At 36.6% G+C, this 19,471-nt stretch overlaps 1 protein-coding gene across 1 annotated transcript in view; it reads left to right on the plus strand.

Annotated features, from left to right (window-relative positions):
* The window catches only part of PIEZO2 (piezo type mechanosensitive ion channel component 2), a gene marked incomplete at its 5' end in the record, with an annotated part of 302,973 nt that overhangs the window by 253,469 nt on the left and 30,033 nt on the right, over positions 1-19,471 (plus strand). The window contains 9 exons of the mRNA XM_080609696.1: positions 550-709; positions 2,413-2,502; positions 4,330-4,451; positions 5,271-5,342; positions 9,236-9,339; positions 11,413-11,511; positions 13,944-14,052; positions 15,026-15,091; positions 18,444-18,610. Of these exons, the coding sequence (XP_080465822.1) occupies positions 550-709; positions 2,413-2,502; positions 4,330-4,451; positions 5,271-5,342; positions 9,236-9,339; positions 11,413-11,511; positions 13,944-14,052; positions 15,026-15,091; positions 18,444-18,610 (989 nt within the window). The remainder of the gene's footprint in view (positions 1-549; positions 710-2,412; positions 2,503-4,329; positions 4,452-5,270; positions 5,343-9,235; positions 9,340-11,412; positions 11,512-13,943; positions 14,053-15,025; positions 15,092-18,443; positions 18,611-19,471) is intronic.

The raw sequence follows: 19,471 nt of genomic DNA on the forward strand, positions 1-19,471 counted from the left end.
TTTGTGGTTTCAAATATTTTTTCTCTTATGCAATGGAAAGAAACATTGAAATGAGTTGCAGAAAGGAAAAAATAAAAATACTAGGTGATGGCAGTCAAAAAATTATTTTGACAAAAATAAAACCCTTCTTCCTTATGTTGATAGTGTTTTTAATACGAAAATGAGACAAAAAGTCACTTGAAATTAAAAAAAAAGAGAGAGACATGCCATTTTAGAAAGTACTGAAATCAAATATTTCAGGCTAACAAAAAATACACTTTTCCCATTCTTTGTTTTTAAGTACTTATTAAGATAGGGTGAATTTGTTTGCTCATGGTTCACTTTTGGGGAATTCTCAGTTGTTGTGAGACATCTCATTGTTGGAAGTTTTCCAGGTTCCTCTAAAAGAAAATATGGTGTACTTCAGATGGAAATGCATGGCAGTTGTCTTAAGAAAAATCTAATTAAAGTACTTCAAATAATTTTAAAAGCTAAGGTTATTTAATTGATTAAACATTATAAAAGAATACTTAATACAACAGTCCTTATGCTAATGTTACCTTTTCCCAGCAACCAACAATCTAGATTGTAAACTTCCCAGCGGAGAGGCAGGAATCATTTGGGACAGTATATGTTTTGCTTTCCTGCTGCTGCAAAGAAGAGTCTTCATGAGTTACTACTTCCTGCATGTGGTTGCAGATATAAAAGCTTCTCAGATCCTAGCATCAAGGTAACATAAAGTTTTACAAAGTTAAACAGCTCAAGTCTGTCATGGCTATGGTACTTACTTGTTTACAACAAGTAGTTCCAAAAGAGTCCTTTAACATTGGTTTAAACAATCCATGCTAAATTCATAATTGCAAAGCAACTCTGACAAAGCACACCTGAGAAAACAAATTAATTGAGAATCTGATAGAAATGAAGCCATCTTTCCTACGAAATACCCATTTGATACTTTTATTAAAAGCTGTGAAAGTTGATGTATGTTGCATCATTCTTTCAACATCAATATGTATAGGAGCAATGCTGAGTTTCTAAGCTTTGGAAAGAAAGCGCTCTACTATCAGAGCCTGTTTGAGACAATGGGTCTTAGAAATCATGACTCACATGAGGAAAAAGTACAGGTAAATTATGACATCTGGCTAGGGAAGAACTTAGGGAAGACACTTGGAAACTGAGGTATGGCAAGAAAGTATCACCCTCTTTGGGCCCGTTACTTACACTTTCCCACAAGCATCCACTCACAGCTATCACTGGCACAACCATTTTCTGATTTTTAATGAGAAGGCAGATCAGGAATTAAATTCTGGTCTTAGTTTCAGTGAGGTTTCTAAGGAATTATTTTTGTCAATTTGGACTAAATTTATTGGTTTGGATTTAGACAGCATGGTCTAAGCCTGCATTTTAGTTAAAGTTAATATCATGAAATACAAATTCCTCTCCTAAATACGGTTAAATTGTGATCTGAACAATAACAAAGAGGATGCTGTGAGTTTTCAATGGTCCATAAGAATATAAGAGTGATCAAGTTGCAAAGGAAAGCATGTCATGCCTTGTACTTTGCCATATTTTGTAACAATAATGATTACCAGTATTGATTATATTCCTTTGAAAAAATGTAGTTGTGGTTATGCTGCATATTACATGGGAGAATCGTTAATCTTGCAGAAAACATGGTTGAAAAATTAATTAGAAGTAAACTTCAGAATCTATAGCTGTTCTTACTGAATTCCTGACAAAAGAAAGGCTTCAAGTCAGTGCTGCTTATTTGAGATAGGCTCTCTTCTAGAGTCTTCAAGAGCTACTGAGTGAATGAGAAAGAATGGCCAAGACTTGTGATCTGGACATGCAAATCAAGGAGTTGGTTAAATTTCTAATGAAACTGAGTTAGAAGCCGTATTCTTTTGGCACACCAGAAACTTGCTTGAGGATTTGTGTCATCAAATTGAAAGCACTGGAGTGTTCAGAGAGAGTAAAAGTGAAGCTGAAATTCATTGTGGCTCTGTATAAAACTGGACTTTGATCACAACTTCCACAGGTGCTGAGGCAGGGAGACGAGGTGACTGACTATAAATGGAATGACTGTAAACACCAAATGACTATAAAGACCAAATCCTGGATATGTGGAAGAAGTCATACCCCACCCTTGAGCTCACTTATGTTTTGTCTTTTTAAGGGCTGGACACTGAATTCCTTGAGCAACTTCTAGAGGCTGTATAGAGGTCACAACATTTACCCCACATCTTGAAATGATTGGAAAGATATTTGTATTATGGAGTAAATGATAACTTCTTTCAGGCCTTGGATTAGTTGTGTTTGATATAGAGCTCATGTGCAGAGGGAACTCTGTGATTAGCTGGCATAAGGGAAACTTAGAAATATTTAATGTTTCCTCTTCGTTTTTCCTTTCTTCTTCCCCCATTTCTGCTATAGGGGTGCTGAGCTTTTCCAGGCTACAATTGTCAAGGCTGTAAAGGCAAGAATTGAAGAGGAAAAAAAATCAATGGATCAACTGAAAAGACAGTATGTATTTAAAGTATTTTTATATAGATACATACATAATATGTCACTGATTGTTGATAATTATCTAGAACCTTCTTTTGTAGAAATGCTGATTAGGTTTTGAAGTATGATTTTGCAATTATAAAAAATGCTCTCTGGGCATTCAGAGGTCTTAGGTATTCCAAAATTATGTCAGTTTAGAGGTTTTTTTTCCAAAGAGGCAACATACTGCAGAATCTAAACTTGCATTTAAACACAATTACATTTCTAAGACCAGTGGTTGTGAGGTTAACATAAAGAATCAAAGTGCAATAAACTGACTAACCTGTTCCTTGATGAGCCTGAAACTAATGGAAACAGATGTTTCCTACAGTGATATTGCCACTCCTGCTTATTCTGAAGGTTCTTCTAAACCCTAGAAACCCAGTGATGATAGGTTAAGATTAGCTTTTCACTGTTCCACACCTGAGTGTCATAGCAACATGACCATATAGTCTTCTGTTAAATACAGGGCTGCAAGCAGATTTTTTTCCATTTTCTTTCCTTTCACTAATTCCCCTGCTGTTCTCTCAGTGTGTCTTTCACTATCTCTCAGAAGAGTAGGATAGTCAAATGCAAATCCTCTATGAAACTCTTGAAAAGTGTAGGCAGATTACTAGTCAGAAGTGAGAACATGAACCCTGTCTCCCCTGAAGGTGCAAGCCTAGATGCTTAGAAAATAAGAGGCTGAGACATGGGAACTGGGTTAAAAAAAACAAACAAAAAAGCCACAAACAAACAAAAAGAAATAAAAAAACAAACAAACAAACAAAAAAAAACAACAACGACAAAAAAATGCCCTCAAAAAATCCAAAATCAAAAACCACAGAAATTGGAATACCAAGGGGCCTAGTTTGGGAAGCTGTAGTGAAAAGTCACCTACACAGACTGAAATCACTATGTGCTAAGGAAGCTGAGTAACATCCTGGCCCTGCTTCAGTGAATGGGAATATTCTCGTTGATTTACCATTATTAGGATTTTGTTCTACATAGCTGTATTCCTAGTAAAAAATGCTTCATGACTGCTCCTTCTGTTTATTTTGTGGTTCCTCTCTAGTGTTTGAGTGCAAGACATATATGTTTACCTTCACTGAAAATATTTGCATTCAACTTCACCGGCCTGGAGATCCTTTCTCTTTAGACAGGCACTTCTCTTGCATGCAACCAGCATGTTTCTTTTGTAACTGCAAAAAACTGTCAAAGCTCCTCTACCACTATGCAAGAGAAGTCCTAACTGCTTCCTAACCAGATTTCAAAACCCACTACTGACAGCTTCTTCCACACCTGCATAACTGAATAAGTATCAGAAGGCTGTAGGGACCATGCTTCCTACCCAGATGCCTGGGGTTTCCCACCCAGTGATGTATTGAGCTGTTGCTGGTGCTGCTCTGTGCTTGAAATAATCTTATCCCATTTGACGGGATGTGCCTGCCCTGGAAATAATACTTTTCTGTTAATTCTGCATAGTTTAAGGCCAAGGAGATGATAGTGCTTGTGACAATGCCAAAGCTAATCTATGTTTCTAGGATAATTACTAGTTTATATTTGCAGGATGTCTGACTTCAACAATAGAGGGTGCTTGGTTTATTTAATTCAACTGTGCATCAGGCTGATTAGGATAAAGAGAACCATTAGCATGATGATAATCTATGATTATGCTTAAGGAAGGATTAATGACAATGTGGATTGGATATTTCCTTTAGAAATGTTCAAGTGTGTGTGTGTATGGATGTGTTCAACACTTGTTTTCCACAGTGGGTCAAAGAGCGAAGATGTGAATCTAATAAGTAAGTTTCTTCCTTTTGATAGAATGGATCGCATCAAAGCCAGGCAGCAGAAGTACAAAAAGGGTAAAGAGAGGATGCTAAGCATGACCCAGGAGTCCTCAGAGGGGCCAGAGATCCGGAAGGTTTCTGAAGAAGATGATGAAGGTACCATTAGCTATTATTGTACCATAATTGCATTTGAGCACTAAGGACCTAATAGCTGGGCAAGCGACAAATTGTTCTTCAACACTGTCAGCATGTAACAAGGTTGTTAGCTGAGGATCAGTTTGGAGCTTGATTAAGCAAAGAAAAATGGGGATTTTGTACTGCAAGAACGTTTAGAGAAAATTGTTTGCTTTGAAATTGCTTTTGGTAACTTCAGGCTGTTGACAAAGCTGAATAGCAGCAGAGGTTTGTTTTGAACAAAGTCATTATCTCTAAACCACACTGTTACAAATAGGTAGCAGCCATATTTTTCCAGCAGCATTTTCTGGATGCTCTGATGTTTTTTCAGTCACTGAAATGTTTGTATACTTTTAAATGTTGTTTAAAACATGGGAACAAATAAAATGATACCCATCTAGTGCCACATTTTTATTACTGACTTGGCATTATCACTTACTGGATTTGAAATTTTTGGAGCCTGAAATACAGTAGGATTTGAGAGGAGGCAAAATATTTCCTTGTTGAAAATTACAGTCAACTGTGACTGTATGTTTTAAAACACAAAACTGAATATCTTAGCTGGTTTAAGAGTGGAAAGTTGTTTTAACTGCTGCATAAATCAGAGTATTTCTGCTTGGTGGTCATGCTTCTGAATGATTTTGATGTTGAATGTATTCTGTAGATCATAGAATCATAAATCTGACATCTGATGTGCTCGTGAAACTTTAGCTCTTTTAAGAGAAATTAAAAAATATTAATCAGTGTAAGAAACATGTTTCTCATTTTGTAAAATTAATATTTGAACGTATTTTATTTTAGGAGAAGCAGACAAAGAGAAAGCCAAGGGCAAAAAAAAGCTGTGGTGGCGGCCTTGGGTTGATCATGCTTCCAGTAGGTTTTCTCAATCATCTTACAAATATGTGGATTTAACCCTTATATCCTTGACCAGAATGAAGGCATTCCCATGACATGTTTGTTTTATGCCTGATTTTATGATTGTGACTTGATAGAAGGCTTGGGTTTTTTCAACGAATGATTTCTACTTCCAAGACCTCAAGAAGTGAATTTAACCATACTTTGAACTTCTGTGTGTCGGAAATATAGCTAGCTCATGATACTTCGGGCATTCTCAGAAAAATATTAGATCAGATAAATGTGCCAAAAAGAATCTATTTTGGCCTCAACAGTCTCAATTCCCCCCTACTGCAAAGCACAATATATTTAAAAATGAGAAGGAAAAGGTTTGCCAATGAATTCTAAGATTAGTCATAATCTCTTTTTCATATACACACATCGTACATCTCTTTTTATGGTTCATCAGTTATTCTGCTGTCAGCTGTAGAAATCTGAGTACCACAGTAAAGCAGCAAGACTGTTCCCAGGACTACTCTGTGTAGAGCTCAGCTGAATATGTCTCATCACACTTTAAATGTTCTGTTGATGCTACTTGTTTTGTTATTTCCATTTTTTTTTGTGTTTATCTGAGAGCAAAAGTATGTTCAGCCTTGTGCACACGAATTTAATATCTTGTGCCACTCATATCATTGTATCATCATGATATTTTAACTTTTTTGTAGCCCAGTCCAGCCATACAGTAGGGTTTTTCCCTTAGTTATTGACTGGGTAAAACAAGAAAACTGAGTAGGCTGCAATCTCGAATCACATATCCTTCTATTGGATCTTTATTGTAGGAAATCAGACATGAGCTAGTTAATAACCTCTGAAGATTTAAAAAACATTCAAGTTTATAGCACTGATCAGATTTAAATATGAATGTCTGTATTGTGCCTGGTCATTTAGTTTAAAAGAATTACTCCAAGTAATGCTTTTACACATCTAGATACTGCTTCATTTACCTATGTGTATTTATTTATAACTCCAGCATATATATTTGCCAATAGCATTTAACAGAATGTCATATGCTTATTTCTATCAAGTCACAAGTAAACTGTGCCTCTATTTTTATTTTTCTAAAGGGCACACTGCCACTTTAGAGAGACCTATCCCTTTTCAAAAGTATCATGAAAATAAACTTGCCCTATTCTTATAAAGGGCAAAAAAGACAAAACAGATCAAAACAATAATTTGGGAGTTTTCACTGTAGAATTTCAAGCTGTGTTGATTTTGAAGGAATGGGATATGGTCTCTTTTTTATCCACCACTGGTTTTGTAGTAAGAAGAACTGCTCAAGGAGAGACACTGACTTTGGCTTTTACTTATTTCCTCCTCATTATTTAACGTTCTTAGGTGACAATTTGCATTTTGGCATTTAAACAGTGAGCATTCTTGAAATTATTTAATGCAATAATGCAAAACCTTGTGGGAAACATCACAGACCCTAATACTGCAAACAGTGGTTGCCTGCCATGTGGTTTGTGTCCACACTCTCTGAAACATGGCAATGACAGTAGGTGTTCACAGGCACACAAACCAGAAATAGACTGATAACCTCCATCTATCCTTTTTGAAACACTGTGCTGTATATGCAGCATTCTGCTACACGTGGCTGTTTTTCTCAGTGAATTGGTTTGTGCCTGTGGCTGTATATATGTATTGAAGTTGCTCAAGCTTGAGCTTGTATCCCAATTCTGATGTTTGTATTTTTATTGCTATTTTTCTGCCACTTGTTATACTTTTATTATACAGAAAGAAACATAATTTTGTATATCATGGGAATTTAAACATAGTCATAAATTTGGGTCTGAGTAGAACAGATAGGAAACATCAGTGAGGGTTTCCTCACTGACTGACGCTCAGTCACAGTCTCCTTTGTAGGGAGGTATGGCTTCTCTTGTGCTTGTGGATTACTTGCAGAGCGAGACAAAGATCAGCAGGAGTTGGGGCCACATGCTTTGAGGTCCTCAGCTTCTCCTTGGATGCAGAGTTGCATCTGATGTAATGGAAAAATGGTGCTTGTACCTGTTCTGGGGAGCTCTTTCCCTTTGGGCACAAGCAGATGATATTATGCTAACTTCTCCTGCATGGCTTCCCTTTTGCCTCCTCCAGCTCATCCCACAAGGAAAGACTGCAAGTGCCTTTTCTTAGCAGGAGAAACTCCTATTTTGCAGTAGGAAAGGGGTCCTCAAGTCCAGTTTGGCCATGAATTATCTTACTAGTAAAATTTGGTCTCTTTAGTAATCCCTGTAGGTGACTAACACACTTCTTATTCCATTTTGATGTGTGCAAGAATGCATTATTGCTATTCAATCATACCTTCCTCTTCAGTTGTAAAAGAGATATAACTGCTAAATTACAGTGTCCCCTCAGATACACTTGAAAAGTTCTGGAGGGAGATCACTGTAGGTTTGTTTTCTGCCAGCTCAGGTGTTCCAAGTATGACCAGGTACTACTCTGAGCCTTTAAGAAACTGCACTGCAGTAGACGTTTCCCCTAGATGTCACACCTTATCCTGCTGATCTTCTGCAGGGACAATTCCTGTTGCTGATTACAAGATACTCTTTTATGAAAAAGGACTGTAGATTACTGGGTCTCAAAATACATTAATTTCTTTAATGCATTTTAAATGGGTGTTCTTAGAAGGCACTACACCAAATAATTAATTTGCTTGATCCAAGAAATCTCCAAACTTTATTTTCATCTCATTTAGCAATTAAAACTGCTGAAGTGGTCTCTCTGACCATCTGTAGGGAGTTCATTGATGTTAAAAGTCATAACTAGACACATGAGGCACAAATTCCCTCTGTGAGGGAGTTTTAGATGCTGAAGTTATGACCCAATAGAGTTCTGGCAAATTTCACAGTGTGCTTACACTGAGGTTTCTATGGTAGTTATGTGTGGTCATCTATGCACAGGCGACCTGTGTAGAATTCACGGTATGATTGAATTAAAGCAATTGTTACTTTTCCAGAAACCTATAATGAGGGTTAAATATAATTTTCAATATAAATATATATTGCTCCATATAGTCAGATTGTGTGACATTTCATCTAAGTAACTTCCTTTAAATATTTCAGCTTAAATGTGGAAATTATTTACCAGTTTTACTGCTGAATGTAATGCTGTGATTTTGATTTTTCTCTTGCTCATTACATTATTTTTCATTTATTTTGTTTACCTTGTTCATTCATGTAGGCCTGTTACCATCTGAGAAATAAAAACATTGCTTCTGTTCAAGGATATAAGGCCTAGCTTATTCACTGTGCATCTTTACTGTATGAAGGTTTCAGAAGCTTTCTGAATCCATGGGCAAAAAATTGAAACTCATTTGTGATCACAGTAATAGAATCCAAGTGATTTGTTTTAAACAAACCAAGGTTTTCCGTTACTCATCAAAGCTTAACTGTTTGAAGATAGCATTAACTAATACCATCCCATTCCATAGTTTAAAGGATGCCTCAGCATTTTGAAGAGAATTTCTGTATTTTTTGTCCAGCGGTATTGTTTGTGTAAATTCAGTTACCTACCTGCTGGGTTTTTTGTATCCCCTCATATAACTCTCAGTTCCAAATTAGTTTAGACTGAACTGCCATTTTTTTTTCTAAAAAATGTAACCTAGTAACTTGATACATACACTTCAAGATTTTTCCTTATGTTTTCTTCTCCTGGTGATGTTTTCTTTAGTTCTTGTATACTTCTCATCATGCCCAAAATATCACAGACTAACATCAAATAAATAGCCTGGCACCTTTCATCTCTTGCTTCTTCTCTGTTTTTACCTCTTCCTCATTATGAATTTTTAAATGACTGGCTGGCTGTTCATAGCTCTTTGGGCAGGTGAGAATAGAACTTTTCAAGAAAATAAGCAAATATTTTGTTTCACTTAGTGGTCAGAAGTGGAAATTATTATTTGTTTGAGACGGACAGTGAAGAGGAAGAGGAAGAGGAGAAAAAAGAAGAGGAAGAGCCTCGGAAAAAATCTGCATTTCAGGTACTTTATGGTAATTTGCTTTCTAGTTGACATCTGGAAAAAAATGTAGGCTTCTTGTGACATTGGCACATACATTAAAGCAGCCAGTACATCTAAAGTAGACCTGAAAAGTATTGGAAATTAAATGTCTTGCCAATTTAAAATGCAAGTTTGCCTGTTTTAAGCATTGCCAGATTCCTGCAGGAACTATAGTGAAATCATATCTTCATTCGCTTGTGCCTGAGGAAACCAAAAATACAAAACCAAAGGTTAAGTGTCTGAGCTTTCTTTTTTCTGTGTTTCAATAAAGACAAGTGAGGAAGCTGACTTGCCTCTGGCAGTGCTGTACGATGTTTCAGTGGTTTTCTGGTTTTGAGTATATCTTATCTTTCCATGAAGGAAAGATCCCCAAAATTAGCAATTTTTCATGGAAAAGGATACATACTTTAAAATAAACATAATTTTATTATTGATCCCGGTAGACCAGAAAAATATACCCTTGGTTTAAAAAATGCTTAATGTTTAAAATAATAAACTTAGACCACATCACTTTCTCTCCTTTCTTTTTCAGGATAGTGTTAATTAATACGTTTGCTTTTTAAGTGACAGACTGTGCTGAAGTAAGAGGATATTGTGATGTTAAAAAGACAGCTGAAGTTTCCTGAGTTACTACATGTTCCTACTGTCTTGATGTTAGACAGGACTAGGTATTGAATCGCCTGGCTTAAATTAAGAACTTGGGTAAAGACGTTAGTGAAATGGCCATGCAAATAGTGTTGCTTTAATCTTCTTTAAGATTAAAGATTTACTCAATGAATAATTCTCAGAAATACCAACAGACCTTTTCAGGTCTGTAACTTCAAAAGCTTAAGCAAACAGGTAGCTTTTTGCAGATGAGTTATTCCTATCCAGATACAAGCTCATGTCATAGCGGTAACTGGTGCATTACTGAAAGCCCAGCTCAAGCAAGAGCACGAAATTGCATCCATGCTCTTCTATTCATTATTACAATAGCTTCCAAACAAAGCTTCTCAGATGACATTACTGAATTACAAGAAGAAATATTTTATGTAATCCATTGATACATTGTGCTTTTAGTTTATATACTTATATTACATTACCAACTGATCACATTTGTTGAACTGCCTGCATGGTAATGAAATGGAAATATCTTTTTCCTGACCTTAAAAAAAAGAAAAACAAATCTGGATGAAAAATAATGTGATAAGTAAGCTTTATTTTCTACTACTTATCCTAGTTTTTTATTATATATTTTTTGTGTTTAACTTACTTTGGACCATAAAAATGGCTCGTGAATTTCTAGGTTATTTTTCCTGCTGGTTTTCATGAAGGTATAGAAGAAAGTTTGCATTCTTATTTCTGATGATTTTTTAAGAGAGTTGGTGGCAACATTTTGTTCAGAGGTGCTGGTGCCAAACACTGAGATTTTGAAGAGTTCTAAACTTGAGGTCAGGACCTAATAAGATTCTTTCATTTACTCTGGGTTTTGGGGTTTTTGTTCATTTGGTCTTATTTTTTAAATCTTGGGCCTGAAACTACCAAGCTGAGGATGGAAGATCTGGTCTTTATTTCTAAATCCTAGCCAGTCATTCTGTATAGTGCACAGTGCTGCAATATGTGCGACATGATGGTGTTGAATGGCTTTAAATAGGAGGAGAGTTACATAGAAGAGAAAGGCAGTTTTGTTTATGAAAAGCTTCTTCATCATTTGGTCACCGCACCTTATTTGCCTTCAATCACCATGTACATGGTCTTAATAAAAATCCTAGCAAAGTGAATTGTTTGTTTTGGAGCCCACCAAATAATTACTTTTAAGTGATGATTTTTCTTTTAGTTTAAATTGTGTGCAATACTTCAGAGGTTAACATGGAGATTTTATTTGTTAGAGAATGCAGGCAGTTAAGAATCATCTCATTGAAATTTTATTGTGAACATCACAAAGAATCTTTTATCGTATTGGAGTCTGTAAATGTAAATTCATTCTTAGTAATCTAGATATAATCATTTAGTATAGATTTTTATTAACATTTTCTTGTTTCTTACTAATTGCTCTTGCTTTGTCCTTTTTTATAGAGAGCTATTGGGAAATTTGCTTCAGCCATTTTAGCCTTGCCAAAGTCTATCATTAAGCTACCCAAAACTATTCTTCAGTACTTAATCAAAGCAGCAAAGGTACTTGAGATTTTGCAAATGCTCAGTATGTGACCCATCCCATAGTTCCTGATGCAGTGTATACCTTTGTCCTGGTCTGCATTTTTCCTCTTATATGAAAGATTAAAAAAAAAGTATGACAGCCAAAGATTTATTCATAGTAAATACAATACATCTCATACTTTTGCAGTGGCCAAGCCACAAGAGAAGAGGTCTATCTTTTTTTAACTACAGCCCCAGAGAGAAAATGCAGACCCAAACTCTTGTTTTCTTCTGATACTGCTATACACGATGGTCACATCAAGTTGCATGTATCTTGGGGACACGATGGTAATTGATCTCAGAAAGCTGGTAAAAGGTTTGTAAAATACACATTCTACTCCAAACTCCTTTTTAGTTCTCTACTTCTCTGCCCTTTATAATCATAAAAAAGATTTGTGCATCTTCTTTCTTGTCCTCCTGGAATACATTTAGCATTTCCTACCTTTGAAGCACTGTGTATCATTTTACACTCCATATATGTAACATGGTATTTGTAAGGAGTGAGCATTATAGATTGAGTGTAGCAGCCCCAAAGCATAAAAGATGCTGCATTTAAAGTTTGTCCAGTGGTAAAACTCAAAAATAATACATATGTATGCACCAGCCACCTCTTAAATATTCACTTTTTAGCATAGTTAGTTACATTAAATTTATTAATCCAATGCCCTTTCTTCATTCTAATCTTCTACCCCCTTCCAAGCCTGCCTCTTACCTCTAATTTCTTTATTCACACTATGCCTGTGACTAGCATACCATTTTTCAGCAGATGTTGACAGTTTCTGACTTTCAATAGTTGATACAGTATTAGTTCATTTAACTGTCACCCAGATAACCAGTTCACTTAACATTCCCCCAGATAGCCTTCATTAGAAAGCACCTATTACAAAGCAAAGAGAAACCAGTACATCTGATGCCACGTATTTTATCATGTGCTGCTTGTAGACATGTAAAAGTAAATGTACGGATCTTGAGACATTTGGAAGATGATCTTATCAACAGTACCAACCTAATTTCTTCTACATTGGTGTAGAGTTCACAAAACAGAAAAAAGTATTTTTCTCTTTTAAATTAAAGTCAGTTTGACAGTTTTTAAAAGTTCTTTTAATATTCCAAAGCAATTTGTATTATGCAAATTTAAGATATAGAAATAAACAAAAGAGAAATTTTACCATTCTGTCCTATGAGGGACTGTTCCAGCTTCCCTGAGATACACGTGTGGTGTTGTCATTGTCTGCATGTTTGTCTTGCGAATTAATAGACCTGGTTTGTTACTGTGCTTTATTTTGTACTCATGCCTGCATCTGTGTGTTTCCTGCCCTCTGTTACCAGCGTGTGTTGCTTAGGCATAGAAGACAATGTAGTGCCAACTGAAGATGATTGCCATTTTTCAATTAAAACCATAAAGGAGCAAAGGAGCATCTTTTGTCCTAAAGAGATGTGGAGAAGATAGTTACTTTGGTCTCTGTTTTTCACATTTTATGTTGTATAGGGAAAAAAGATATGAGTGTTACTTCTTTTTGCTGTAACCTTCTGTCACAGCTTGAGCAGAACTGCTCAAAAGTTACTTTAGGGTATTTTTATTTTTTTTTTTACTTTTTCTTTCATCCATTGCTACAGCATTTATGAATATTTTAGGCCAATTCTATGCTTCATGTAGACATACAGGTCAACAGACTGTTGATCTGAGTGAGTGCTGTGAGTAGGATTTGGCCTCATAAAATACCCTAGGTATATAGGTAAGTATTACTGTCTTCACTTTACAACTGGAAAACCAGTAGCAGAAGGATTCATAATGACTTATCTGAAGCAACAAAGGGAGCCATTGTCAAAATGAATGAGGATGAAATCTGAGGAATTCCTGACTGCCAGGTTTGATAATGGTACATAGATAGCAAATCTAAATGTTCCATTGGGATCTGCAGGTGAGTATAAAAATACCTAAAGTATGAAAGATGTATAAGCACAAATACCTGTACTGAGATATCACTACATCTTTTGATGCTTTAGTTAGTTAATTGCAGCACTTTCTCTTAATGTTTCCATTACTCTGCATCTTGCCTGTAAGATTATAAAGTAGAAATACAGGATTAAATGGAGAGATTCAGGTGAAGTAGCCCATAAAGACAAGAGGGTATTAATTCCCAAAGTTCAGAGCATGATTTTTTGTGGGTTCTAATGAAACTTGGTTCACCCACAAGTGTTTGCACATTTGGTTTTATGTTTGCAAAAATAGCACATGAAAAACTCAGCAGATCTGCAGCAGAGGTGTTTGAGTTGGGATTCAAAATATTTCCGTACCCCTGCAGATCTGAATGTGTTTACTCAAGCTATATAGTCCTGCTTGTGGCTTATTCTATGGCTTACTCTCAAAACATGAAGAACCTTGAAATAAATGAGTTTGTTCCTTCTAGTTTGTTTATCAGGCCTGGATTACTGACCCTAAAACAGCACTACGACAGAGGCGCAAAGAGAAGAAAACTTTTGGGAAAGAGAAGCGAAGGCGAAAAGGATCTGGGGATGGTAAGTAGACTTTTTCATTGTAAAAACATAGTGTTAACTAGACTGCCTGTTGTTCCTGGTAGTGAAAAGCAGCTATGATTTAGAGGGTAAGTGCTCTTAGTTCTGACAAGGAACTGGAAAAACTAGTTTATCTTTGGGTGGCTGTCTCTCCCTGCACCAGCCAAGGCCAGCCATAGCTATGTTCTTCTGTTCTACACAATGCTCACTGGGGGAGATAAAGGAGAATCACAGAATCATAGAATGGTTTGGATTAAAAGGGACCTTAAAGATCATCTAGTTCCAACCCCCCTGCCATGGGCAGGGACACCTTCTGCTAGACCAGGTTGCTGAAAGCCCCATCCAACCTGGCCTTAGACACTTCCAGGGACAGGACATCCACAACTTCTCTTGGCTACCTGTTCCGCTGTCTCACCACCCTCATAGTTAGATACTGGAGAAGAGGGGAATATATGTGTTTCCCATGGAGTTGCAAGACACATGCCCAGAACTTTGCCAGGTAGTAAGACTCAACACATTGCAGAAAGCATCAGCTATATGAAAACATTTGCGGAAGTAGAGTACTTGCAAGAGAAAGTGTCTGCTGCCACTGAAGCTGTAGCTACAGTTACTCGATATGAGATAGAAGGAGTTAGGGGGAGAGTCGTATGGCTGTCCCTCAGTTCTTCATGCAACTATACATCACACGAAACAGTGTAATAGAAATTGCCTGGGTTTACACCAACAAATTGTTTTGCTCAGCAGCTTATCTAGTAAGAAACGCCACTGCAAATTACAAGAGGGGTGGTCATCCATGAACACCTTTGCTAACGGGGTTGTCCCCTCACTTGAGTCCTTTATAAATGGAAATATGCTTTCTGTTACAGTGATAGGTAATGGACCCATCACTACTGCTTAGTAACTGTATGACTTCTAACTTGAATGGCATTTACACCCACCCTTCTACCGTGTCACTTTCACTCATTGTTTTCAATAGGTGGTACCGATGCGGACTGTGAAGATAGTGAGGAGGAACCTGTCAAGAAGAAATCTGATGGACCAGGTATGAAGGCAGAAGGAGGGTTTCTCTGCTGTTACAATGCTGTTGTGACTGGTGGCATGAGCAACACATGACAGACAGCATTGCAGTGATCCCAGGCTTGTATAAAAGCCATACAATGCACTCTAATGTGTAGTGAGGACTTCCAAACTACTTTCAGGATTTTAGTTGACAGATTTACAAGTCCTGAGGATAGGAACTTCCACTCCTGGACTATTAGCTACTGCACTCATTCTCTATACACTTTAATAAATACATGTGCAGGCTCAGACTTGATTACTTGATGTATAGCTTACTTATATAACAACTTACACGTAATCTTAGCTTCCAGTTCTGATTGCATGCAGCCATGTGTGAAGATCTCCATTCTTTTTGAGTGATTGAAATGTTATTATTAGCACAAAGACCTTGTGTTTTCTCGGTGTGTTTTAGTAAGGTTAATATAATGCTTTTGTCTGGTACTCACCCATGCAGCAGGGTGCAACAATCTCTAAAAGCCTGCATTCTCCAAGTTTTATACATTCTTATTCATAATCAGATGTAAGGATGATCTTCACAAGAAAAGAAATGCCAGCAGTTTGCAGGATCTTGCCCATATCAAAAGTTTTGCTGCAAAAAAGTGTAATAGATCATAAATCTGTGCTTGGCTTTTTGTTTCTAACTGGAGTAAAAGAAGAAAACAGAGTCTCCTTTTAAGTAAGTCTTCATCGAGGCTTACCTTGAGAGAGTCTTTTTCTTCAAAAGCTATTTTTCTTCTCTATTATAAATAAGTTCCCACAGTTCCGGTTAGAATTGTACCTCTAAGAGAGCCACAGGGTGGAAGATGTTACAAGGATGTGGGAAATGTAATTTTTTTCTTGCAAGAGCAGTGGTCTCAAATAAACGAGTTGCGTTCCTGTAGGGTTTTTTTGGTGGGGTCTGAGGACTTTTTTATTTGTTGCTTACTGACAACACAGTTACCTGTGTTAAAACACTGAAGTGAATCACTCAAACACATTTCTAGGGAAATATTGTTGGTGCTACACAGGAGTTAGGGAAAGAGAAGGAGGTTTGTAATTAATTTATATTACAAATAGTCAGTTTGAGTGATTTATATTTTTGTTGAAATACTTTGACCATTCCTAGGTAAAATTTGTTAATGAAGATGGTTGGAAAAAATAGCTGGTAATTAGTATCATTATTAACCTTAGATCAAATATTGTCTCACATTCTCAGGTAGAGAGAAGCCTTCTCTGTATTTGACCCTTTCAGTTAGAATAACAGTCCTCAAAACATAAATGTTTCCCTTTTTGAAGATGTTTAGATGAAATCAATCCCCAAAAGATGATTTTTAAAAGTTTTGAGAACAGCAAAGCTGCCAGAATAGCTACAGCATCATTAAAAATGTATACCACATCACCTCCATCCCAGAGAGAAAAATGACCTTTCAGATCGGACTGGAACTGCTTGGCGAAACACTGTAGTGAGACTATGGCATGCCAGTGGTGGTCAATAATAAACATAATTTTAATGTGACAGCTGCGATTCTCCTGAAGACAGTAGTAGAAATTATATATTGTAGAATCATAAAATCATAGAATAGTTAGGGTTGGAAAGGATCTTAAGATCATCTACTTCCAACCCCCTGCCATGGGCAGGGACACCCCACACGAAACCATGTCACACAAAACAGAGAGCAAGAGTGTGGGTTAACAGAGAACATTCATGTGTTACATATTTTTGTGTATGAGTGATACTTTTCTTTTAACCTATTCATAATATTATCTGGAATTTGAAGGGAATGAATGGTTCTTGAAGTAGAAACAGCCTTACAAATAATTTACAAAAGATTTCCTTTAGCTTCAAGATCTTCATGTTGAAATATGGGTGAATAAGTAGATAAATCATAAAATATCTTTAATTCTAAATGACCTAGAAAAAAATCAAAAAAGGGCAAAATATTATTGAAATAATTGTATGACCAAGTGAAGGGAACTAAATGTTCCAGACCAGTTCCATGGCATCGCTCAGATGAATGGTACATACTGCCATTTCAGCATCCACTTCACAGGAATGTAGTTTTCTTCCTTAGTTTCACTCTACACGGAAGTGGATGCAACCCTGCCTGCACATCCATAGACACATGCATGTTCCTCCGTAGGAAATCTTTTGCTTTATTGTAGCTTCACCTTTTCATTCTTTCTAAGGAGCTAATGCGCACTCCACAGTTTTGCATGCCATCTTGTGGTACAGCTAAGAAGTGAGGTTCTTGAAAGGGTTATGATTTAGGACATAGGTTGGTTGGCTCCCTAGTATCTGGTTTCAAACATTTTGTCCCTGCATGTAGATTAGGGACAATTTTCTGGTATTTCTTAGCCTGGTTACTCTGAAACAGATCTTTATAGCAAATGCTCTGGGATTTGCAAGCCAGCAGGGACAACTGACTCTGAAACTGGCTAGTTGGAAATAATTTTTTTAGTACTTGTGCAACACTATGCACGAAGAACTGCAGTGTGGTGTGCATGTTTCTGAGTAAAAGAAAAATATACTGAAACTGCTGGTTTGGGGCTGAGAAATGTAGTTGGTAATGCTAAGGGAACTACTAAAATAAGAACTTAGGACAGCTGTGTAGAACAAACTAAAGCTACTATTGTTGGTATAAACCCATAAGGCCCACTCATGGGAATGTGTACTGTTTTGGCAAAATGGTGCAAGAGTCATGTTTGATAAATGATTTATATGATTTGTCCTAGTTGGGCTAGTTGATCTGAGATCACTGATGACACAGTGTAGCCTATTTAAAACAAGAGAGACTTTGGAAACAGTAAATACAGAGTGGTGTGTTTAGGTGGTTGGAAAGCTAGGAGAGAGTCAAAGACTGTTTAGGCAGGTTAGACTTTAAAACTCAGCAAGGTTCAAGCACAAAAGACAAATTCTGTGCAGAGAGAAACGTGCACAAGTAAATAGACAGATACAGATGGGTTTGGCTCAACATGCTGGCTGAGCGGCTGTTGAGATCAAAGGAGTTGAGGATGTTGAATAACTCTCAGGGGATGTCCACATCTTTGGGTTTCATTTTGCAGACCTCTTTGTAGAGTGTAAAATTAGAGACTGTTTATATGAGTAGCAATGGCAGGACCAGGGAGTTACAGGGTGGAAAAGGGATTCCAGATGGTAAGACATACAGGCAGGAAAATGGCCTAGATAGGCAAAAGACTTCCAACTGTCTTTAGAGATTCCTTACTATGTCAGGGTCTTGCAGCCTGGATTGTTATTATTATTGGATAATAAAGGAAAAATTAATCTAACTCCTAGTAGAAATACAATAAAAGATATTTGAGTTCATTAACTCTCTTTTGCTTTTCCTCTCCCTTAGATAACATCATCAAAAGGATATTTAATATCTTGAAGTTCACTTGGGTCCTTTTCCTGGCAACACTAGACAGTTTTACAGCTTGGCTTAATTCCATCTCAAGAGAACACATTGATATCTCCACTGTGCTAAGAATCGAGCGCTGTATGCTGACCAGGGAGATTAAGAAGGTAAGGCCTTTAGTCTTTTTTGCCTATTAATGTCATTTCCAGCTCAGTGACAAATCAGAAGTTGTCTTTTCAGATCATTGTGTTAATGAAAAAAATTACAAAAATCTCACTTACATGTGCATTTAAAAAATAGGTCTGGACTCTTTATTACTGCTTGCTGTTTTATAACAAGAAATAAGAAGCAGCACAGCTTATGTGCAAACAAATCTAATGAGAAACCTGAGTTTCAGATTTTGTTCTTGAGATAGTTTATTTTGACAAAACTTCAGATTTTGAAAATTTTAGATTAGGGACAGTGTAGAGAGTTGAAATAGTAGTAACTACTAATATTAGTAAAGGAAGCACAGGTAGTGTCTTAGAGTGCTTTTATTATTTTATCTGGAAAAAGTCCTTGCATAAGGGTTCATTATAAGTCAGAAAAATGACGGTTCAAGTATAGCAGTCTTCTCATTATATCTTCTGAGGTCAATGCAACTGCTAGTGGAATGAGTTGGATGTATTTCTGCCCAAGAACAGGCTGTAAAATTCTGAGTTTTATTCTTATGACACATCTTCAGAATTTTGATTGCATTATAATAGTCAGAAAGACTTGATTCTGTGCCCAGATCTGGGCTGACAGTTAGAAAAACCATCCTTTCATGAACTTGCTTGATCTTGAAGTCATAGAGAAAGAGTAAAGGCCTTTTTCATGTATTTTCATTTCCAACTCTATCCATACTTCAATAATAGATTCTTAGCTGGGGACACTAATGAAAAACTAAATATTTTTTGAACATAACTTGTTTTAGTTGTTTTTTTTTTTCTGTTTAAAATATCTGCTATTGACCACTACTAGGATGTATGATTGTTCTTAGATTCAGT

The sequence above is a fragment of the Psittacula echo genome, assembly GCF_963264785.1.
Source record: "Psittacula echo genome assembly, chromosome: 2".
Taxonomy (NCBI): domain Eukaryota; kingdom Metazoa; phylum Chordata; class Aves; order Psittaciformes; family Psittacidae; genus Psittacula; species Psittacula echo.